The sequence below is a fragment of the Buteo buteo genome, chromosome 7 (assembly GCF_964188355.1).
Source record: "Buteo buteo chromosome 7, bButBut1.hap1.1, whole genome shotgun sequence".
In the NCBI taxonomy this organism is placed as follows: domain Eukaryota; kingdom Metazoa; phylum Chordata; class Aves; order Accipitriformes; family Accipitridae; genus Buteo; species Buteo buteo.
In genome coordinates, this window is record NC_134177.1 from 24,328,470 (window position 1) to 24,353,319 (window position 24,850).

The window sequence follows — 24,850 nt, forward strand, 5'->3', positions numbered from 1 at the left end:
TTATGTATCAGAAATCGAATCCATTAGTGACTTTGAAGATTTAGGCCAAACATGAACTGGCAGGAGAAAGAGAGGTGGCATAAGGGAACTGTGTAAAGGATACTTTTTTACAGCCTCTTCAGGTATATTGTGACCTTGGAATTATTTATGTGGAATTTATATCACCGTGGCTGGTTCTTTTCTTGGGAGAATGGAGTGAATTATCCTTTGAGGTTTTTTTTTTTGTTTGCTTGTTTGTTTAATTTTTATTATCATGGCACACAGTTTGATCATGAATTCAGTAATGACTTCTAGTTTAGTTGAAAAGGGAGATAATATTATCAATGTATTTTCTCTTTCCTGAGCCCATGACAGTTTTGTTCAGGCTAAATTTCAGCCAGCTACTTCTCATAAGTTTATTTCTTACAAAACACCTTGGTGTCTTGGTAGCAATGAGATGTACATCTGAATATCACAGATGTGTTCTGGCCTATAATGTGTTGATTTTTATTTTTCTGTTTCAAGTGATGCCCATGAAACTAATTCTTGATCTTGAGTATTTAGGGGAAAAAGAGAAGTTTCTCCTGCCTAGCCGCTGATTTTGCCAATCTTCACACTGCTTTCCCATCTGCCACATTGTCCTTGGTACAGTGTACTCAAAAGGAAGCAGGACTTCTCAACTGAAGATAAGCTGGCTGAAAGTTCTGTACTAAAAGATACCTCCACGCAGCTAGCTTGGGAAAATCAGACACTTGATTTATGGTGGTACTGATGTTGGCTGGCAGTGTGAAGGAAAGAGAACACTTTATAAAGGTACTTAACCAGTAAAGCCCCACCATAGTTGCAGTTATGGTCAGAGGTTGTGTTTTTTACTAATATAAGCTGTATCTGCAGTGGTAGGATTTACTAACAGAGCTGTGTCAGTAAACCTTTTGTACTGTCATCAAAACTGTGTTTTAAGTGCCAGGGATCATGGCAAAAAATAGTTTGACAGAATGCAAATTCATCAAATGGATAATGACCTTATGGATCAGCTCAGATATTGCCTGTACATCAGCTCCTAGTGCTAAGTAAGAGATAATTTAAGGAAAAAAAATTAACTGAACAACTTTTTCCCTTTACCGAATGAGGATGCAATGGCCTAGAAAGGAAGGATTCACAGTAATGGTGGAGTCATGATTCTGAGTCGTTTATTGATTGCCCTCTTCTGCTTTCTCTGTGACTCAGTGCATAACTCCCATAGGTTATTTGTCAGGAACTCCCTTTTGCAGAGGAGATATGTAATCCTTGAATAATGTGCCAAGTTCTCTTGGTTTTGTGTAGCAAGAAGCAGCTTGGATTCATGAGAGTGATCTCAGAACAACTTACATTTTAATCTTTGTGTCACGCCAGTGAGATCTCTCAATAGAGGTAAAAAAGCAGAATTGAGGAGTCATCCATGGTCTCAGAGTCACCTTTCAGGAGTTTGACTTGACATCTTTTTGCAGTGCAGCTTTCTGTGCCTGTTGGTTTCAGCCCGAGTTATGTCAAGCTAATGCACAAAAGTAAACCCAGAGATGTTAAGCTATGCTTGACTGCATGTCATCTCAGCTAGTTTGTGAAGGGCTCTTGGGATTGAGGTGAATTGTACAGTAGCCTTAACATAAATAGTCTTTAATTGTGGACTCCCAAATTAATTCTTTTGGAAGAGAAGCCTTCACAGGTATAATATGTCAAAGCAGAGACTGATGAAGTTTGTTATATTCTGCCTATGGCAGGGGCCAGTAGTAATGAGCTAGGGAAGGTGGATACTCCTTGATATATCTTCCCAGCTCTTAAGTAACTGTTTTTAGGATGTTCCTGAGCTACATCAGGATCACTGTTTTATAGCCCATTAACTTTATGCTTTAATGTTGTCGTTCCTTAAGTGATACTGTTCCTTTGTAGGTTATGTTTATTAAAGATCTATTGTAAGATCTGGTAAATTAGATGAAGAACTATGATGTGTTGAACTTAGATAAACTTTTGTTGAACATTAGAAGTTTCTAGCTGGCCACAGAATTTGGCCTCCAAAGGAAGTAAAGGAACCATGGGAAAAATATTGTTGATTTTCTTAAATGTTATTTTCAAAAGTAATACTATGACATGATTCTTACTGAAACTACATTTGGGTAAATACTTTATCCATTTTGAGGTTTTTTTTTCGTAGCTTTGTTACTTGTGCTTCTAGAGAATGGCTTTACTGAGTATAGTTTTTTGTTTATTGAGAGAATATTCTCTAAAGAAAGTTGCACCTTAGAGGATTGCACCTGGAGCAATCCCAGGACCATTCCTGTGTTTTTGTTGTTCTCAACTTCTCTTCAAAACAAAACACCCCAAAAGCGCACATGCATTTCTCTTCCTATCTTGTGCTAGTACTTAGGATTCTCATCCTCCTTCCTTATGTGACTAATTAATGTTTTAGATAATCTATTTTTCCTCTGTCCATTGCACCAGCTTTCTGGTTAGAACTAAATGCTGACGTTGTGGTGCTAGTGGGGTTTCCTGTCCTTTGCCTGTGTGGTTTCTGATATTCATATAGCCATCTTTAGTTATTGGAACATGTTAACTCTAGACCATATTGTACACTGTGAAATGAAGTCAGAGATTAAACTGCAGTGTACTTTCTGCCTCTCCTTTTGCCACTTCTTCACTCTCAAAATTAACCTTAGATGTATATCAGAAATCTGATGCAAAGAGAAAACCTCTGGAAAGGATTAGGAATAATATATACCAAGGAATAGAAATAGTTACAAAGGAGACTCTTTTGCTTTGCATTTTTGCTTCCAAGGCTGGGTAGAATGGCATGTACATAATTGCAGCGTTTTTTGTCATGTAACAAATATTCTGGGTTTTGTGATGATGCGGTAAAGGCATCCGAGCCAACAGGGGATTGACTGTAATGCCAGGTTATGAGGAAATTATTTGAGCTTCAACCTGGCCAGAAGTGGGCATATCATCTGACAACTTTTCTTGAAGCTCCAAGTACGTTCTTTTTTGTGCGCAGTGTGTTAGAGATAGTAGTTACTTCTTGTGGTGAAACTTGTGATTATTATTTTTTTAAAAATAGATTTACCAAGGAATGGGTGACACATTTACATGCTTGTCTGTATGCTATATTGCAATATAGCAGTAAGATTCATGGGGAAGTGAATGGGTGGGGTAACTCTAAACAGTACACCAGGGAAAAAAGCTGAGTCATAAGGTTTCCTTGAATATGGAGAAAAAGCTGGGATCTCAGATACTAAGCATTAGTGTTAACAATTCTTCTGTGCTTATGCTGGATCTCTAAAGCCCCTTAAAAGCATCAGCCTTATTTAAAACCAATTTCTACTTAAGTTTTTGCAATGGCTCTGTAGCTGTGTGTTAAACTGCAGTGAGTATAATAATGTACAAGTCACAAAGTATAACATAGTTTTAGGAGGCTGCAGTGAGCTAATAGAGCCTAATGGCAGTAGCTGCCCTTCTCTTCCCCCAGCATGATGCAGGTGTCTGATGGAGAAGTAGGCTCTTGAGGCAGAAGGATCAGTAGAGTAATTGAATGGCAAGAAAGAAAGAAGCCTGCTCAATGAAAGGAGTCATCTGGCATTTGGTGCTAAAGAAACAAGCAGGCCTGTGAACTGCTGGGGACTTAATTGCTTTGAAATTTTCAGAAAGCGAGACGCTATCTCACATTATGTATTTCATTTTTACATAGAAATTTATTTTCCAATTTTCTTTTTTTCTGAATCTGTTAATTGATCTTTTTTGTTCACTTAATTGTTCATCCGTGTTACAGCAGAGAATTTTTTCTTCATGATTTTCATTTTTCTCTGAATTAAGTTACCATTCTTAGGGGATTTTTTTCTTCCATTTTAATCTTTAAGTGGGTCACATCACAAATAATTCTGTGATGCAGAGTTGTGAAACTGCTTTTGAATCAGATTAAAGCTTTTGTGTGCTGCAGACTTGATCGAACAAGTTAATAGTGAATTTTAAGGAAAATGCTAGTGTTCGGTGGTGGGTGTGACATGCCAGGTATGAGATGAACATGCCTATCTTGCAATAAAATGTATAAATTACATTTCTCACAACAGATCCAAACAGAACATTGATTGCTTTAGCCGTTTAGTATGTCAGAAGTTTTACTTCTTATATGTGACACAGTTGATGCAGTCCTCCTATCCACGTTTTAAAGTTAATGTTGAAAGAAATACTGAAAAGATGTGCAGAAGTATTTAGAGGATAGCAAAAATGTATACTCTTAAAGAGCTGGAGTATACTTTTAAATTTTGCCAGCTGGTAGTGCCAGTAATTACCATTTACAACCATAGCCATTCTGTTAATGGCATGCTTATGTGGGTAAAGCCATGGTTATACTACATAGTTCATGCTGGAGCCCTGAAATAGATTGAGGTGTGGCTTCTGCTCTTTATCAGTCTTATTTCCTCCATGATAGGAAGGTTTTGCATGTGAGGTTGTATTAATAAACAACACTCCTTAGACATATATTTTGGATGAGAGCTGTCATGTTTCAATTTGTTTAGCATATCAAAAAGAAAATTGAAAAATTATTGTGGTACAATGCTGAGGCTCTAGAAAATTGTTTCATCTAATGGGAAACCACATATCCAGAACCAGGATACTGAAAGATGTAGTAGAAAAGAGCATGTGAAAAATGTGGAAGAATGCTTTAATGACAAATGTGAGTACTCAATTTAAATGACTTATTGAAGGAAATGATGGATGCTGTCTTCAGTCAGCTACTCTTCTGCAGTTAGAAGTGGTAAGGCCTTTCAGGAAGATGTGCTGTAGCCAGGAATTTGCAGTGATGAGCTGGCAGTGGCATTTTGGATGCTTCAGAGTGTCATCTGGGTGCCCTGGTGCAGCGCAGGGTAGCTGCTGCTCTTCTTGCTAATGGTTCTTACAGAAAGTACAGTCAGTACCTTAAGTCTGGCTAAATACTTTGATAACCAGTAAAATTTTATAATCTTGTACAAGAGGGCTGAATAGCTAATATGGTGTCTGCTTCTGGCTTTGAAGTACTTGAATATTCTTTTCCCAAGGAGTGTGGTAGCTTGCATAAAAAATGGTTCTTGGATCAAAGGAATGGCTGTCAGTCTTCCTTCTGGATGCTGGGCATGTCTGAGAGTGAGGCAGTGCTTTTTAAAAATGCATAATTTCTTGATCTATTTCTGTTTTTATCATTCTAACCAGACTTCACAGGGGTGAATTCTAGCTGAACTAACAGCTGCTTGTAACAATAAGACCTGATGAAAACTGATTTCCATTATTGTTTTCAATAGTGACTTAATGATCCTTGTTAATCCAAGAGGCATACAACAAAAGAACAGGTTCTGATGGGAAATTATTTCTATCAGGACAAACATGAGCTCACTGCATTATATTTTTGATACAAACATGCCTCTCTCCAGCAAGATGCAGCATGTTTTGTCAGTAATAGACTGATAAATTGTCAATTAAAAATCCCTATACAGAGTAGACCCAACTGTTTATTGTGAATCTAGGTGTTTTGCCTTTGTAGACTGATTAACTTATTTAACTGTATTGCTTAAGTCAATCTCCTGTGTCTTATTAACACTGTTGAATGTAATTGACACAATATGATTTCAGGATAGAGGTTGGCAGCCTCCCTCTACCTGGAGGAGGAGGAGGTGGTGTGCTCTTCCCTCCTGCCTCCCCCAGCCCTCTCCTCTCCTCCTCCCTTTCTTGGGCTGGCTCTGGCTCACAGCTGAGAGTGCCTTGTACTCTCAAGAACTTTTCAGAATCCCCCCCCCATTTTTGTTGGGTTTGTCTTCTGCCATTTTGGTGAGGTCAGCTGGCACACTGGGCATTCAGACAAATATCAGACCACCCAAAATAACTGATGGAGAGTGACCTTCCCACTTCAGTCCTGCTGTTGATGCAGCTCAAGCCTTGCCTTAAAGTGCCCCTATGGTGAGATCATGAGATGAGGGTGTTGGTTCACAACTGCTTGCTAGTCAAAGGGATGTTTTTTCTACATTCCCTACACATTGCTTACCTTCCTTTTACGTGTTAGTTTTCTGATAGCTTAGTGAGTTGAATCAGCTCACGGATGGGTCAGCTGGCCCTGGCGTAAAAGTGGGGAAGGAGTGCAGTGCTGGGAGCAGAGGGGGAATGGGACCTCCCTGCCAGCAGCGGCCAGCTGTTGGATTGGCTCATTCATCTTGGGGAACCTTACCATTAATTATTTGGCTTTACTAAAATTATGTTGATTTTGTTTGATCTTCAGCAGTTTTCTTCTTATGTGCACATTAACTGGATATTAGATGTGCTTTTTCACTAGGCTTGGATTTTTGTAATGTGCAGTTGTAGCCAGGAAGTGGCTGCAGGGTTTTTTCCTTTTACTCGTTAAGAGCTTACTAAAAGCAGTCACCTTAAACTCTTGGTGTGTAAACAAGTCAAGATCTAGCTGAAGACTTAATATAGTGCAATTAAACTGTGAGGCCTACAGTAGAATAAGAAATTGTGTTTATTGTACCTGGTTGTTTCACAAAATTGGGAACGTAGGGGTTTTTGTATGTTATTTAAGTAGCATTTTGCATGGGGGAAAGGTGGACATTTGCTCTCCTGAGCTGAAATATGTGAATACTTGAATTCATTTGATGGTTTATTTATGGATTATAGTTCTATGCAGAGAAAAAAAGTTAGAACTTTTTTATGTTGTGGTAATTCATGGTACGTCATAAGCAGAAAGACTGAATTTGCTTTTGTGTCTTTGCTTATACAGCTAGCATTCTTTTACCTTTGTTATAGCTTTAAAAGCCTGCGTCAGTGAGACTTCTGTGCTGGTAATTCATTTGTCTGTGGAGTAACTCTTTGCACATGTCACTGCAGTCATGCACGTTATTGTACTATTTCTTGTACCAATATTTTTCTTGAAAATAGTCTTACAATATGCTTTATTGTAAAAAAACACACTCCACCTACAACAAAAACACTGTTAAGTAATCAGGTTTTAAACTGTAGCACACATTTCTGTTACATAGGTAGCGCATTTTCTGACCCTTCAAATAAGAAAAAGTTAACAATTACAAGACAGAGCATACTACAGGCTAGTGAATCTATTCTTTAGAGAATTAAAATTTGTTAAAAGAGAGGGATTTGTTTATCATGCTTCTGTATTTGTTCTTGCAGAGGTTTTTTTTTTTTTCTGCAAGAGGGCTGTCCTCATAGAAAAATGCTTTTAAGTGTTGTCTGCTTATTTAAAAATACAGTCTTACATATGGAACGCATTAGTTTTAAATTGGACATTAATTGATTATGTGGTCAATGCAGTGAATAAAAAAATATAAAGCCTTATATATAAAGCAAACTGCATGGATGCATGCTGCATTGATGGAGCTGGAAATTACATACTATCTGAAACAGTGGGACTACTATCTGTTGTTATCACAGAAGTCCAAATGTCCCAGTGTGCCTGAGTGTGTGTCAATCGCTCTGTGTCAGTCGAGCTTAAATCTCTGGGTATTTGGCTGCATGCCATATTGTTGTTTGATGGTCTGTTTGGATTTATAATGTCATTTAAGATTTCTAAATGTGGCTGTGACACCAATGCTTTGAGGACCTTAAATTTTGTTACATTTGACATGCCTGAGTATTGGTGAAATAAAATGCTTGCCTAGGAAAGCTTGAGTTTTGTACAATATCATTCATGGTCTCTTTTAACAAATGGATAAAAGCAGTGAGTTTTCTGGGAAGGTAAGATAAAGCAAAGCAGCCCAGCAGAGCACAGAGCTGTCCATGTACTTGTTGAAATTTAACTCTTCAAGAGTCCCGTGATCCCTTTCTTAAGCCACAATCAAAATTTTGTCATGAATTTGCAAGGCAACCAGGTGCTAGTAATGTGAAACAGTTATCATTTGACATGATGTTAGGTCTCTTCTTACTTACAGAAAATGTCATTTGATGTTTCCTTTTTTTCTCGTTTTGCAGATGTGGGTTGTTGTAGTTCTTTCTGATCTCACGCAGATGTTGTCATTGTCTATTGTGCACAGAGTGCTGCTTGGGGTAGTTTTGCTGGGCTGAAAAGGGAACAAGCTGTCTGTGTTCTCCTCGCTGCATGAAGTACAGTTCTGAGAGACAAAGGACTGCTCCTGCTTTTTTTTTTTTTTTTTTTTTTTTTTTTTTTTTTTGGCACGATGTGACACAGGTTCTTCAGTAATAGCGTTTTGCTTCGGGGCTGGTGGGGTCTTCAGTCCTGAGGCCCCAGATCATGTTCCTGGCAGTGCCACTGCATTCCTTCCAGTAATAAAATTGATACAGCAGAAACAATGCATTTATTCCATTTTATGTAATAAATGAAACACCTTGAAAGCAAAATGTCACTCTCAGTAATCAAGGATGTGGATTTCCTTCTTATGGGTGCCAGCAGTCTTTCCTGATTTTTTTCTAAACTGCTTATGAGAGTTTCATACAGGAACTTACCTGAATTGTAAAGAAATGTTTGGTGTAAATATATGCTAGTGAACTGCTACTAATTGATTATTTTCTATTAGATATGCTAGTACATACAATAAAACTTGTGTATGCATGTAGGTATATCTGATTTATGCAGAACCTGGAGGGTTTCATGAATAAGTCAAAGTGATAGACTATTTTTAATTTAAAGAAGAAATTGAGCACTATCTGGAGGGAAATCAAGTTCTGTAAACCTAGACATTGGGCACACCATGAGGACAATTGTTTGTCGTTCTATATTTCTATATGTTATCCATGTAGTCTTTTAGTTTAGGACTAACAGTTGGGATCCAGAAAATGAGTGTGCAGAATAATTTTCTTGGTTTTGATTTCTTTTCTTTGTATATTGCTGTAATACCACGTTTTGTGATTCCATATAGTATTTTTATTCTCTCAAAGAACTGTTTTGATTCCTACTGGATTTTATTCTGTTCTATCACATAACCCAAGGAATTAAGACTAGCAACTTCTTGAGCCAATCCTGCTCTGTTACATGGACATAGCCATCTTCCAGAATGAATATGCTGAGTAGTTGTTAGATACTATTATTATCAGTGATGATATGCAAGCATGAAAGAATCCAGCTTTGTTTTCAGGGCTCATCTTAATTTGGCAGGAGTAGTAATCAAAGGGAGAGAGAGAATAAAGGGAACATTTCAAATGGTGCTGTGATGCTTGAGGTATGTCATCTGTGTTGTGGGGAAATTGTACTTATTTTCACACCTATCTCTTTCTAGAAAAAAAAATCATGGGTGAAAATACATAATCTTCATTACACATTGTTTTAAATGCCATTATGTTTTTGTTAAATAACAATGAGTAGTCATGCTTTTCTTAAGGGTAGGTTTCTGTTCTACTACATGTGTCAAAGTTGAGGCGTAAAATTCTCTTGTCTAAGGAATAACCTGGACACTTTTTTATCTCTTAAGGTACTAGCCCTGCACTTGTAATTTCATTGTTACAACCCCTTCTTTGTGCAGATTATGAACAAGAGATTACTATAAAGAGACAATTATTATATTACAAAATAAAAGCAACAGAAAGTCCTTGTGATCTGTTAAAGAATGGAAATGGCTGGTGGAAGGTCTTGTTTCAACCTTCATTCTGATACTGTTATCTGAAAGTAATCTAATTAAAAACTACCTGCCTTATGCTTTCTATCAGCTGTGTTAGGTCAGTTGCAGGCATGGAACAGTGAAAGTATGATCTCTGTAGCTGGTTACCTGAAATACCTATTTATGGAAATTTTCTTGGCTAAAGATCCGAGTACTTATGTTCTTCACCTTTAAATTGTTGCCCTTAGGCCAGCCCAACTTGTTTGTGTTAAAAATCAAAATAACTCAAAACAAGCATCAAATTGGTATTTTTAATCCTTGATCAAAACATGATTGAATTAAGATCGGGATTAACATTTTGGAGTACATGGTGAATGAACTGGTATTTTAATCAAGGATCAAAGTGCATAATAAACTTTAACATGTACTGGTTATAGCTAACTTGTTAATAACTTCACGGACATTGTGTGGAGATGGAAATTACTAACTTTCAGGGTAATATCCCTTCTTTGTAATGACAGTGTAATCTCTGCTGTCAGCTTCAGCTGTCTTTTGTGTCTAGCAGAAGTAGCACTGCCAGCATTTTTAATGCAGGATTTCCTTTTCTGTCTAGATTAGAGTTGTAGAAGTATGAAGTATGAGTATGTAGAAGTATGCTTTATGGAATTCACTTGTAAGACATTTTTATTATTGTTTAATTGGGAGTGTATGTGTTTAGTAACAAAAGCTTTTATATGTTCATTTATGCTAGTAATACTTTCCTATTTTGTATACAGAAGTGAATGTGTGTGTGTGTGTAAAAGCAAATGTGTGTAAATACACAGGAGAATGAATGTATTTGGATTCAAGAGCCAAATATTTTTAGGGAAGGAAAATTGCTCCCATAAGACAAGTTTTATCTTTTTGAAAAAGATACATATCGAGTGTTTGGGGTTTAATGTTTTCAAGTTCCTTATTTATGTCCTTGTTATTGGTGACAAATATTGTTTCCCGTAAAATGAGTGGGGGTGAGACTGTAGTTCAGTGTGAAGTTACAGTAATACTGATACAAAAAAGCCAGGACATACCAAGTGGTTTGACATAGGAATAAACTGCCATCTGTAGCTTCATCTGCATCGTGCTTATTGCTGCTGCACTAAGGCGCAGGCTTTGCGGTCTACTTTGCATTTGTAATGGAATGAATATGGGTAAAAGCATGTACCTGCACAGTCGTTGCAGAGCCACTGAGACATGATGACTTGTGTGTCAAACACCTAATCTAAGAAGGCATTTTGTTTGACAGCATTAATTGGAATAATTTATCCTTATTAGTCTTGCCCATATGTGGCATTTGTACAGTATGTGGCTTTGGATATAATTAATGTACTCTTTAATTTGTTCCCATAGCATAAGATGATGATCTTAATGTGAATTCTTAGATTCTGTATCTTGTGTTTTAAAAGAATTAGAAATGCAAGCATTTAAGTTTGTCATGGCACACTTTAGCTCAACTGTCAAGGATGGTTATTCCACATATGAATACCTTTGCTACTCTCTCTTGATCTTCATGTGTGTTGTTATACTGACGTCATGTTTCTATTTTTGACATGCTATTTTTTCTCCTCTTTTTCTAGGTGAAGCAGGAGCTGTAGAAGGAAGACCCTGTGGCTCGCAATCATGCCATTCCCCTTTGGCAAGTCCCACAAGTCTCCTGCAGACATAGTGAAGAACCTGAAGGAAAGTATGGCAGTTCTAGAAAAGCAAGATATCTCTGACAAAAAGGCAGAAAAGGTACAGTTGGGACTTTCTAATTGCTAAAGAGTAATTGAAAGGGGGAAAAAAAGAAATTTACAGCTGTTGAAACTGAATCAATTAGGAATTATTTTGGGGTTTTATACTCTGATAAAGGGTAAGTTACTATGTACCTTTGAACAGGTGTGTTTCATGTTGGTTGGCTTGGCATTTTTATGCCACTGGCAGCTGATACGGTACTTAAAATAATTTGGTTTGGAACTGTAGGTTGTTGCATTCTTTTAATAAGCAGCTCACAGCCATACTGTGTTCTGGTGCTTGTGTCCACCATAGTGGCTTTACTACTGTACAATAGTTCTGTCTGTGCTTGTCCATGCAAATGTTCACAGAGCAGACTGTCTCTGTTACTGAAACCAAGAAACTTGTGTCTCTGTGGATGTCAGTCAGAGGATATACTTTTACCTTTCCTTGCCTTTTCTTCAGCCCAAAGGAAGATGTCATGAAAAGTTACTGTGCTGGTGCAGTTTCCTTTAGATGGGATGGTTTGCTACTTCAGGATCTGTACCTGTCAACAGTCATTTACTTATTGACTGGTAGTCTTGATAGCTCTACTAAAAGTTCAGTCTGTGTTCAGCTGCATCCCATCTAGTAACTCATATGGCAGGGGTATTTACCGTTTAGGTGAAGTTTTTCCTGATAAACTCAGCACAAGGGCATAGATTTCAGTACTTCAAAAAAAACCGCCCCCAAAACCAAACCAAAAAAACCAAGCAAGCAAAACATCTCCCTCTTGAATCTACCAGCTTTTGAAGCAGGCTATGATATCCTCCTTGGATCCATTCCCAGCATCATTTAACTGTTCTGTGCTATTTTTGGCATCCTTACAGAGTCGCATGTAGGAGTTAGTCACAATCTTTTTCATGTTCTCTAGTATTTTTAAGTAGTGTGTGGCCAGCCTCTCTACATCCAGTTTCACCTAGATTTGGCACTACTACTTTAAGTGCAGGAGAACCTGGATCTTAACTGAATTGCCATCTTTATCCTGATATTCTTTAAAATGAGCATTTTCTAACCCAGTGCCAGCATGCAGTATGTTCCAGGTCTCTTGCAGTGTACATAGTATTTTTCCCTGATGCTTTTGCTCTCTTGCTGGAGAGAAAAATGTTATGGCCTGTTATGCAGGCCTGTATGGAGGCTGGGAGGATTTTCATTTGCTGCTGCTTTTCTTCTATCTCTAATAAAAACATCTGTCAGGAGAGGAGTAGTAGGTGCATTCTGAAGAGTCTGTGATGAGACATGGCACTGCCTCCTTCATGTCAGCCTCATTATTAATTCTGGAGGTGTGGCTTGATCTTAAAATCTGTGCTCTTTTGTGTCATCTTTTTCTTCTTGCTTAGACCTCTAATGGGAAACAGACCAGCTTCATTCCACTGTGCATAGCTGTATGCTGTATCACATGCCTGTGTTCTAGATGTTGTAGCTGAAGATTGTTATGTACCATTTGCTTCTTACTGGCCTTTAATCCCATACCTCGACCTTCTTTAAAGACCTCGTTTATGTGAGGCTGCTGCTTTGACAAGAAATAATATGCTAAGCCTGTAGAATTGTTTCTCGTGTGTCATATAGAAAGCAACACATTCTGATTGAAGGAGAAAAGAAGCCAACCCGTGTTCATTAGGTTAAAAATGAAGAGGGTTAAATACTGACATTCACAAGCCTGAGCTGGCTATGGTAGTACTGGCCTCTGTCATCCTGGTTGTTCACAAAGGATACCAGTTGATGAATCCGAACATTCACAACACCAGTGTCCACATCTGCATACAGAGATTCTTCAGGAAATAGTTGTTTCATTGGCAAACCAAGACTTCCATGAAGGTGACTGTGGTTGTGGCAGTTTATCTCAGATTCTCAAATTATTTGCTGGTTTGATAAAGTTCTTCAATATCTTACAGACCTGTCATCGCATCTTTGAGGGTACAGCTCTGATTAAACACCCTAAATCTGTGCCCTTTTCCTATCCAGTCTATAGAAATGACTGGAGTAACTTTGCAGTTAAAAGACAGCAAGAGTCTGAGCAGTAGCCATTATTAAAAAAGAAGAAAAACTTCTACATGCCCATATCTCAACATTCAGGCATCTTTTTGTCTTTCACTACGCCTTTCATTATTACGATCCTTTCTGCAGTGTAACTTTCTAGCCTCCTTTAGAGAAGAATTCTGTGCTGATGAAAGGGTGAGTTCTGTGGCTAGTAGTGGAACAGAAAAAGAAAAACTCAATGCATGTAAAAGACAAAAATTATTACCCTTTAGGAAAAGGGGAGAAGAATGCTAGGGTTTTTTGTTTTTTGTTTTTGGTTTTTTTTTTTTTTAGAACTTCATTTTATTAATGATTAGACTTGTATAAAATACAGTCCCGTCTGTCCCCCGTTGTCCCCCCCCCCCCCCCCCCAGTTTCTGCTTTATTTATTCTTGCATAGGAGTGGTCGTGATACATCTTGTTCAATTATGAAATATTCTGCCCTGTAATACTGGAAAATTTGTTTTATAAATAAAACCCTGAAATTCAAAAAGTGAATTCTATTTAATCTACCTTTTTTGAGCTCTGTGAATACTGGAGAAAAATTAACCAGGGAATTCTCCAGGTCATTTTGAAATGTTCTTTAAGTTTGTGGTACCTGCTTAGGAACTGAGATCTGAAGTGGCTGTAAAAGCTGGACTGTGTCTTGCTGCTGACAATCTGCCTTCTGTACTGTGGCTCTGGGTGCTTGTTGGCTGCAGTCTTGTACTTAGGATAGAGGCAATAGCTTGCTGTCTGTTAGTATTTTGGAAGGGAAACTTGAAATGTCAACTGCTTAATAACTGAAAACGTGTTCCTCACATATGCTGTTAGCTTTCCATTACTTGTGTTTTTTCAGAAAGAGGGGCTAAAGGGAAGGAAAACTCTTTTCATATAAATGGGACCTACCCTTGATCTAGCCCATTAGTTAGGCTTTTATTCACATCTCTTCCTCCTCTTTGGCTGACATCAGCATTTATTTTTATACTACCAGTTCACTTGGTTTGTGGCACACGTTTACTGTTGTGAAGGTAAATATTTACTCATGTAATAAACTTGTTCTTCCCTACCCTCTGACCTTGGGTTAACCTGCTCATAACAGCTCCAGTTTTGGCTTTCTGATTATTGTTTCAGCCATGTTGTTAACCCTTATGGGTTGACTATTGCAGATATGGCTGGTCTCTCTTCTTTAAGTTACCAGCTCTATGCAATGGACAGTGTACTGTATGTATGGGACAATGCAATATGCTATTTCGATTCAAGTGTCCTAATGCAATATTATGTCATGTTGCCACCGATCAGATTTCATTCAGTGAGTTAAGGCGGTCATTTACAAAGCAGTAAAATTTAAAATTTGTTATGCACGTGTGTACAGTTAATTCGTGGTTGAAAGAAGGCTTAAGGTTAAGTAATCTGTCTTGCCTACAGTATGGGGCTGTTATTCAAAGGGTAAAGATGGGGCTACTGGAAGTAATGGGTGAGAAGACATGCTTCTGTTCTAATTGAACTTAGCTCTTTAATGATATCTTCTTGCTAAATGTCTGCTGAAAAATAATGTAATAATTTTTGGCCTTTAAAATTAACTGTTGGCACTGATGTAGATAATCATATATTTACAGAATTGTATGTTTTTGTGTTTTGAAATCCAATCAATTTAAATAGAATTATTAAAATGGTGTTTGTTACTTATGATAGATACTGCTCTAGACTAGTAAAAATATTCACCAAGTACAGTCTCAAAACAATAGCTAAGTTTACCTTTTTGATGGATGTTTTCATTAATAGTGCAATTCATTTAACTGTGTTACTGATGTGGATAGAACCCCTAGCCATAGACCCGGAGCCTGCTGAGCTTATCTTAAATACTTCAGGACTGACAATGTGTTTTTTATCTTTTTCTACTGTTCCTCTAAGTAAAAGCAAGTGTTGCTTCATAAAACTGAAATACTCCAGCTGTGCAAGTCTAAATTAAGTATTTGGTATTTGCACTGCTTAGCATTTAAGGAAATACTAAATTTTTGAAATATCAGTGAAATACCCTAGAGACTGGAATAAACCATAATGGTTCATAGCTATAAAGACATGCAGCTATTCTGGTGTGACAGTCATACATGTGACTTCATGGTGTCTTTATTTTTAAATAATATCTTCCTGTCTTTGATAAAAATAGAGAAATAAGTACTTTCTTTGTTTTCCTTACTTTACATTTTACTTTTATAGTTTGACTTGTCCTCAAATGGTATTGATTGTCTGGCACCATTGAATTTCAAATGTGACTTGTCTCAGAATTTTTCTCTAGAACTCTGGTTTCTCCATGGTTGCTCCTTCTCAGGGTTGAGAATATATATATATATATAAATTTTAGTATATATAAATATATAACATATAATCTTAATATATAAAATATATATTTATAGACCGTAATATGTAGGATGTATAATATATATTCTGTGTATATATATATACTGTATATATAAAATATACCCTGCTTTTATATTGTATTAGAATATATATGTATATGGTGTCTGTCTGATTGTTTTAATTGACTTCTGATCGTGGGTTTTTGGATGAACTTCATTGTGCATTTTGATTTTTCTCTAGAGATTTTTTTTTTCCTGTTAAAAGATAGTGGCTTATTAGGTAATTATTTAGATCTCAGTATCTTGGGAAATCTTGCAAGGAATGCTAGCCAGCCTTCTCGTGTCTTGAATTTTTCTACTAGTTTTTCATTTAGCTTTTAACATTGATATTTAATGTAGCATTATGTTTTTCAGTGTAGCTATCTAAATTCCATTCTGCATCTGAAATGGCAAAAATAGCTCTGCATGTCACGTATTTGGAATATGTTCGGGAGTTCATGGAACACAGAAGAGTAGAGAGATTCTAGAACAAGATTGTAAGAGTTTTCTTCTAGTCCTTTTGATATTTAGAGTAGAAGAGGAGGGAGTACAGAAATGTCATGTTTTATGGAATTGTAGTGCATCAAAAGACATTAGTTATTGATATAATACTTTCAGAGGACCTCATATTTCTGTAGTCTGTATCCAGAGATAGTTTGGCCTAAGTTGAAGTGATACAAGGAAGTCTCGTTTCATAGTGGAGGTGGTCAGACATTGGTACAGGTTACCTAGAGAGGTTGTGGAGTGTCCATCCATGGAGCTGTTCAGAGCATGGCTGGCTGTGAGCATGATCAACCTGATACAACTTTGAGGTTGGCCCTGCCTTCAGCAGGTGCTTGCACCCCGATGACCTCCTGAGGTACCTTCCAACCTAAGCTGTTCTCTGCTTCTGTGTCTCTAGCCATTATTTCCCACTAAAGCTGTATGTCATCCCAAGTTCAAGTGAAGCACGTTTAGATGGTCTTGACAGTTGTCAAGAGCATGAGAAATAAATTTAAGTCCTGGTGGTGTCTCTTCTTGAAGTTACTGAGTTGTATGTTCATGTTAGGCCAAAAGGCTCTTTTTTTTTTTTTTAAGGCACTTGATGCTTGGAAAGACTATTTTTTTCTGCCTGGTTTGTAAGCATTTCCATTACTAGCATCTTTCTTAGGATGGTAGTGATGGAGAGCCTTCAAGTGCGATTATTAAAGTTTTGGGAGGGTTGCTCTATTTTCTGGGGTTTTGAAATGAAATGAAAAATTCTCCACTGGCATTCTTTTTAATTGCAGGCATGCCCTCAGTATTGCCACTGTCTTACTTGAAATAGGTAGCTATTTGAACCTCTGCCTTTCTTCCTCTTTCATCTTGCTTTCTAAATTAGTGTGCAGGGACAAACTGCAATAGAATTTTTATTGCTGCTTCCTCTTTTCTTGGTAGCCATGCATCAAAGGCATCTCTTCATAACTCCATGTTTGACAGATGTTCCTGTTCTTTTCCTAGTAAAGATATTCTTCTTCTGAATTTTAAAGAAATAGAACAGTTATGTAGCATATTACTAATACAATATGGTGAGCTGACTTTCTCAAATTACGTCTTCAGGAGCTGTCATGAATCTAAGGAGTCTTACCAAGCACCTGCTTCTTGATGTCTTACTAACAGTGCACAGAAAATCCTTTGGAATTTCAGTTGAGGAGGAGACAACTGGGACTAGGAACTGCAGTTAGCAAGAAGAGGGAGGCAGCAGGGAGTGGAAAGTTGTGGAGGAGCTAAAAATGATATGGAGCCTCTTTAAAGGTCATGGAATCCTTAACTTGCATACCTAGCAAAGCTGGAATGGCTTTGGCTTGAATAGTGCATGGGTCATGCTGATCTTAAGCCTCTCTAGATATAATGCACAAAGGAGAAATCTTTTTACATACCCCTTATAAGACAGGCAATATCCAGAAAGGGATCATTTTTCCACTTCATTAATTTTCCATGTGCTACCAATCATAAGTACTTTACATTAAAGTGTATGCGTACCTTGTTGGCAGGTTCATCTAATTACTAAAAATTAGTGCACTTACAAACTATTCATACTTTTTAGACACGTGAAGAGCTAATACAGTATAATTAAACCAGCTATTTATGATGATCATTTTCAGCATTTTGCCCCCAAGCTATGTAAACATATATATTGGAAGGAGTAGTTCTTTTTTCTCCAAGATAACTGTTTTAAGATTCAGAGGTGGGTGTTTAAAAGTGTTCTTGTTGATTTTTGTTTGGTTGGTTGTTTTATTTGGGGTGTTTTTGTGTTGGTTTTTTTTGTGTTTAGTTTTACTCTGCTTCCACTGCTAAATGCTGCTCCAGCCCATCACGGCAACTTAGGAATTCCTTATGTTGGCTTTCCTAAGTGAGAGGTCAGACCTGTCTGTCTTCTGTAAGATGGACTTCAAATAGGAAGCATCTTAGACTTTTAATTGTCTCCTGTATTGCCGTGTTCTTTTGAGTGCCCCTCTTCCTGGGTCTGTTTGCCAGTTTGGTCTTGTATACTGAGATAACCTGAAAATTAAAGGAGGATCTCTTTGAGGTTTTGTTAGTTGGAGAGGAAAAAATTTCATCCCCACTGATGGGAATGGGAGCCTAGTATTTGACAAAACCTGATGAGTGCAGAATCTGTAGAAGGGATACATCTGGTCTCTGAGCAGTTCACTAGAGACAGGCTTGTGTCTCCATGTTATGTTTTCCAATCTGATCCTGTGTACCTCTTTTACAGAACGAAAATTTTATTGGGTTCTTTTTATCCCATTCCTATTCTTTAGGGGATTTCTTAACGGGATGTTTAAAGGCAGTAAAAGGAAGCAATTTTTACTTTTGGTAAATTGTCAAATAAATTGTGTGTGTCTTACCTCTGCTTTTTTTTTTTTAATAATGTCTAACAGTCTCATTTGCAGAAAGATTATCTATTGTTTTTTTAACAGGTTGTCATTTCCGGATTAAATTTTTTCCCCCATAATGGAAGTTTGCAGATGTTAGGAATAATAGAGTGTGCAGTTACAAAGACAAATGACATTGTGCTCTAATTGTATTCTTTTCCCATTTTCTTTAGGCCACTGAGGAGGTCTCAAAAAACCTTGTTGCCATGAAAGAAATCTTGTATGGCACAAATGAAAAAGAACCACAGACAGAAGCTGTAGCACAGCTTGCTCAAGAGCTGTACAACAGTGGTCTTCTTAGTACCCTAGTAGCTGACTTGCAGCTAATTGATTTTGAGGTAAGAAAAGAAGTTTGACATTTCTTATATTGTATATGTTAAAATAAACACATCTGAATTCCTGGCACTTTAATTGGTTAAGACATTTTTCGATCTTCAGCTTTCTTTTCTGGCTGGGACAAAACCATTAGAAAGAGAACTCATTGTTCGAAACTACCTAGAAAATTAAGCAAATATAGAGTATGAAATCTGTGAATTTAGGCGCATAAACCACACAAAATTGAAGTAGATAAACCTCTAGTCCTGATGATACAGTTCTGTTAAAATTATAGAATAATTCATAATTGTTGTATACATGGAAGGGTTAATCTCTTAGTAGTAATACAGTAGTGAGCACAAGCTATAATACTACAAGGCATGTCTGTATTTTCATCTTGTTAAATTACTTGGAAAAGAGAATTATTGTAACATTTATGAAGAATTTTAAATATTTAAGTTAAAGTTGTTAGTTTTATTAACGGTCCAGTATTTCTCTCTCCCTTTAGAAAAAAGTGATGCAACATTTTTTCTGTTTTCCTCATCTTTTTTCTGTTTATTAAAAAAAAAACAAACCCAAGTTTTTATTGATTGCTTCAAAATATCAATACTTATTTATATTCAAACGTATCTCTATACAAACCTCTATCTGGGGTTTGTCACCACATCACATAGAATAATTTAGCTTCTCAGTGCCACAGTGAAGAATCACCCTATTTAGTGATAAGAAATTGCAGTAAATTGGATTTACCTGTTTTCCCTGAGGTCCCACAAGAAGTGTGTGGTTATCTAGGAAAGGAGCCAAACCCCATAACTCCCTCTGATTTGTGTTTAATTGTAATATGGTGGTATTTTTTTCCCTACCCACACAAGTGTTTATACCAAGCATAAAATATTCAGGTTGTTAAATAAGCAAGGAGACCTGGGAAAGCTGAGAGGGAATGCTGAAATATGATGGCCTTTAATTGCTGAAGAAAGGAAATAATGAAATGTCATCGGGATTCTGCTGACCTCTAGATTCTTATCAGCTTGGTGTTTACTCAGCCCAGTTATTAGCGAAGGAAACCTTCATTATCTCCTGGTAATGAAGAATGATAACAATTTGTACAGGCTTGCTCTCATTAAGGAGAACTATTCATTTTATTCTAAGGGGACTCGAAAAGATTTTGAGTAGTTTCCTGCTTGTGGACTTTCTGCTGCTTTGTTACACAAGGATATGACAGTTTCCCCCTTGAGAGAGAACAAGTCATTCACGCTGCTTTCTACGCTGGACCACATCTGCTTTTTAAGGATGGGATCTGGCAGACTGTCCAGCTATTGTTGTTACCTGGAATTAATGTCAACACACCTGTGCTCCAACCTGCACTAGCTTCCCAGCTGTTACAAAGTCAATCAAATGTTGGCTTTGATACCCCAAATCTCAACAGTTGGGGGTTTACTGCATTGGAAACCATTTCTCCATTACTGATGGAGATATGAACTTGATTTGCTGTTGGTTCTTAAGCTTGAAGAGTCTAGCATTTATTCCTTCTGGTGCGCACCACAGCTTGAGGTCATTCAACAATGAAGTAAACATCATCTCTTTTTGTCAAGAACTTCACTGTCATTCCTGAAGAAGCTTTCCTTGTAGAGCAGGAATAGGCAGCTCATTAATAGACAGGGACTGTTCACACTGACTCTTAAACTGTCTCAAATGTATTTGAATCTGAACAGTATGGTAAAAAAACCCAGAAAAGTAACAAAGTAAAAACCAGAAAAGTTACAAATTTAATGTTTTAATTAAGAAACAGTCTGACTGTCCAGACCTTGCTGGATGTAAAGGCCTGTTTAAAATGATATCCTTATCTGGAAGCTTTCTTGCCAAGTAAAGCAGTCAGCACAACCATCCACTTATTACTTAACCTGCCAGTTACGTCCCTGCTGATTTGCACTAGTGTGTCTAGATGGTGATACTAGATGGTATCCCTTGTGGAACTGTGTTTTTTTTGTTCTTATTTTTTGAAATGAAGAACCCCCCTCCCCAAAAAAATATGCCTTTTGCATAAAGGAGCCTGAATCCTTCTGCTCGGAAGACAATACTAGCACAGTCTCCCTCTCACCTCTTGCAGTCGTGACTATTGGCACAGGGTTCAGTGTCTGTTTGCTCTTGTTAAGCCATGAGATCACTTAGTAATACATCCTTCAAACAATAACTAGCCTTGGTATTACTGTGTACCACTATCAGTTCAATCATGTGCATAATAAGGAAACGCTGTTCTTGCTGGTGAATCCAAAGCAAATTGTGAGATCCAGTGCAAAATTGGCAATGTTAGTGAATGAGAGTTGATGACTATATTATGTGGAGTTTGAGTAAAGAATTTCTGGAAACACTGCTCTACTCATTTCAGAACAAAGAGTTCTGGTGTTGCTTTGGGCTGGCTTTCAATGGAATTGTAATTGAGAAAACAAGCATTTACAAACAAACTCTTATATCCTGAAAACAACACTCTAACAAAACTGTCCGTGGTAATTCACAAACATGCCATTTGTAAAACTACAGTCCTCCTACATTTTTATAAACATTTGATTTTTTTCTTATGCCGTTGTCTTGATGTTGATTAGAAAACTGAAATAATTTTGAGTAATTGCTGTTGTTTTTAAAATTCTTGCTAATTAAATATGCACTGCATTTTACTCAAAAGCTTGCTGATACTACTCAGGGCATTTATAGTACAACTAGATTGTAAAGAAACATTATCTAGATAATGGTTTTTGTGTATAACATTCAGGGAACCTTCAGGTGGAGTTGCTTAACAGGCCTTTGTTTGCAAGTCCAGGCTTAATACAAGTTTGCCTAAGCTTTTTCTGGATTAGCTCTGATGACACATAGTCCTGAAATTGTCTTTATGGCAATCCAAAATGGAAATTTAATTGCAGAAATCTGGCTTTTAAATGGTGCATGTGAATGACAACGAAAAGTGCTTGTATTTTATAATCAGCTTTTTGTTAGATGTCCATACCAATTTGTCATCTTTAGCTATGGTCTGACAGAAGAAATAATAGGAGAGAGATATATATTCAACAAAGAGAACATTCCCAGCTCCTTTAATACTGTCTGGTGCTATCCTTGTGCATTTTTTTGTGTATAATCTGTGCTGAATTCCAGCATCCTGGTCTTTCTTATACTTTTGTCCATTGAAAAATGTGAAACTTGCATTTTATGTCAGTGGATGATTTCTCTCTGTAGTTTTTATTTATTTATTTAACTTTCATAAGTTACAGTTTTAAGTTGGATTTTAACACTGCAGTCAGAAATGCTCTGCACACTCTTGATGGTGGCATTACGTGTTCCTAGAGAAGGGGAGAGGATAATGGAATATTGATGAAACACTTTCAGACAAGAGCACAGTTAAAAAGTGGTATGTTATTAGCAAAAACAAGTATAAAACAAGCCCAGGAGATTGATGCTACATAGAAGTAACTGGTGAAATGTCAACTGGCTTTACTTCTTAATGTAAATTATCTGTGATCTGACTGCAATATGATGTAATATTTTGAGTGCTTTGATATATTTGAAATGGGTATAAAGAAGCAGAATATTTGATCTGTTTAAGGTCGGAGTACAGAGGATGACTGAACCGCAAAACTCGCATGGTATAAATGCCTGAGATGATGATGATGTTTAATTGTTAACTTGCCTAGTGGACTTGAATGTTATGTGTTTAACTGCTGATGTTTTTGACAGGGCAAAAAAGATGTTGCACAAATTTTCAACAACATTCTCAGAAGGCAAATTGGTACAAGAACCCCCACGGTTGAATACATCTGCACTCAACAGAATATATTGTTCATGCTATTAAAAGGGTATGTACGCTGTGAAGCATAAATATGCTTTTACATGAAGTAAGAAGTTTTTAAATTCATGGAGAAAGTAGTGAGTTCTGAAATGTTTTTTCTTCCTTTGCAGTATGCTTATTTTCTTTGGGGGGGGGTGGCGGGTGGCGGCAGCAGCGTGTTTTTGTTTTGTGGTTTGTTGGGTTTTTTTTTGTCTTGGGGCCTGTAATTCCCCTGAGTAAAGGAAGATTTAAGTAATAAAACACCAAAAATATATTTTTTGCATGATATATGACTGAAAATTGAGAACTGTTAGTAACCTAAAATATTCTTACTGGGGTACTGCAGATGTTTTCCTTTCAGTATACTATTTGATCCTATTTAAACTGTTTCCTTGTGAACTTACTCATTCACCAAGAGTTAAAGGCTGGGTTTTTTTTCCTTTAACCACTGTCATTTCCAGTTTGCTGTCCTATCCCCTCCCTGTTCTTGGTTTGGTCTTAGACTTTTTATTCATAGTGATTTATGTTCCTGTAGTGACACAAATGCACCAACTCGGACTTGAGCAGACAAAGAATGATTTGGGGCATATGGCTCATGCCAGACAGCTGTTTCTTCCTCTATTCTTGTATTATCTGATGTGCTGGATATTGGCAAATCATGCTATAGTGAATATGTGGTTGCACATGTAGAGCTGCGGATCTCAAACATGAAAGCAGAAAGGTGGTGTTAACATTTTCATGTTAAAATAAGATTAAAAAGATGGAGATTATGCTCTCTCCATTTAAAAAGAATTGCTCATGTTTCTAATAACATTAATTAAGGAAGTTCTGAAAATGGCAATTCCAACATGTTATTTTGGGATAGAAAAGTTCACTAAACATTAATACACCATTTTAAACATGCAGGTATTTCAAGTACTAGTTTTATAATTTGTGTTAAAGCTGCTGTGTAGCCTTGCTGCAGTTGATGAATACTTATTCCACCTACTGGACTGCTAGAGGATGTATGAAAAGGCCATATTTCTTGGTGAGATACTTGCCTGTGTTATGTTGGTAGCATTGAGATGTGAGGATAATCAAGTATATTTTTAACATTTAAACAGGAAGCTTTATTATATCTTTCCTTTTCCCTCCTCCTAGTTCATAGTAGTCATTAGAGATGCTGACTAACCTGCCACATACATGGTGTATTAGGTTATTTAGCATTATTGTAACATCTCTACGTTTACCTAATCTTCGCCATTTGTGTAAGGCACTGGAAAATGGATTGTACAAGAAACTTTCTCTGTGGAGAAAGCAGGAGTTTTATGTCGTTTAGTTTCATGCTGACTCCAAAGGTTTAGCACCAGAAGCAGTATGGAATATTTGCTTCAGTTCATATGAGTCTAAGATCTACACTCATCTGCCAGAAGTGCTTTGTTGGGTCTGTCCGTCCGTCCGTCCGTCCCCCCCCCCCGCATTACTGCCCTGATTTTGGGGAGAAGCGAGATTTACATGTTAGAGGGACAAAAGGATTGTTAATTGTGGCATAACACAAAAGAAAATAGCGATTCAGTACTACTTCAAAATAATTTTCAAAAGTAGGCAAAGATATTTGAGATGCAGAGGGATGAAACTACTTTCTCAGCATGTTGTCATTGATATGTGACTGAATGAGGGCTGTAACATATTTGTCCTAATTTTTAGTCTGTGTTGTCACTCTTCAAAGAGCATTGTTCTGACAGGGATTGTTGAAACACATATTCATAAGTCAGGATGTTTGAAACGGGCATTTACTTAGCTTTAGTGACTTAAATGTTATATATGGTATCCCACTGAGTCAAATTTATGTAAATTTAAACTATGGGGTGAGTTGCAAAAAGTTCAGTAGGTTTCAAATCTCCATGACAGGTTAAATGGGAAAGTATTGCAGGATTTAACCTGAAAATTAATTCATAAGAAAATGTTTTTGTATGGTAATATAGTTAATGCTTAGTATGCACAATGATACTTTGCTCCTGAATTATTCTGGTGAATTTAAATTAGGTTCCAGTGCTATAGGATGAAGCATTCTTTAGGTGGGAGGCAGGAAGGTATATAAGAGGCTTTGACTGCTCCAGAACCAGGTAG

At 37.1% G+C, this 24,850-nt stretch overlaps 1 protein-coding gene across 2 annotated transcripts in view; it reads left to right on the forward strand.

Annotated features, from left to right (window-relative positions):
• The window catches only part of CAB39 (calcium binding protein 39), a 42,853-nt gene that overhangs the window by 10,732 nt on the left and 7,271 nt on the right, over positions 1-24,850 (forward strand). For both annotated transcript variants that reach the window (XM_075031939.1, XM_075031940.1), the window contains exons 2-4: positions 11,147-11,303; positions 18,786-18,950; positions 22,651-22,769. In XM_075031939.1, the coding sequence (XP_074888040.1) occupies positions 11,190-11,303; positions 18,786-18,950; positions 22,651-22,769 (398 nt within the window). In that variant the 5' untranslated portion in view covers positions 11,147-11,189. The remainder of the gene's footprint in view (positions 1-11,146; positions 11,304-18,785; positions 18,951-22,650; positions 22,770-24,850) is intronic.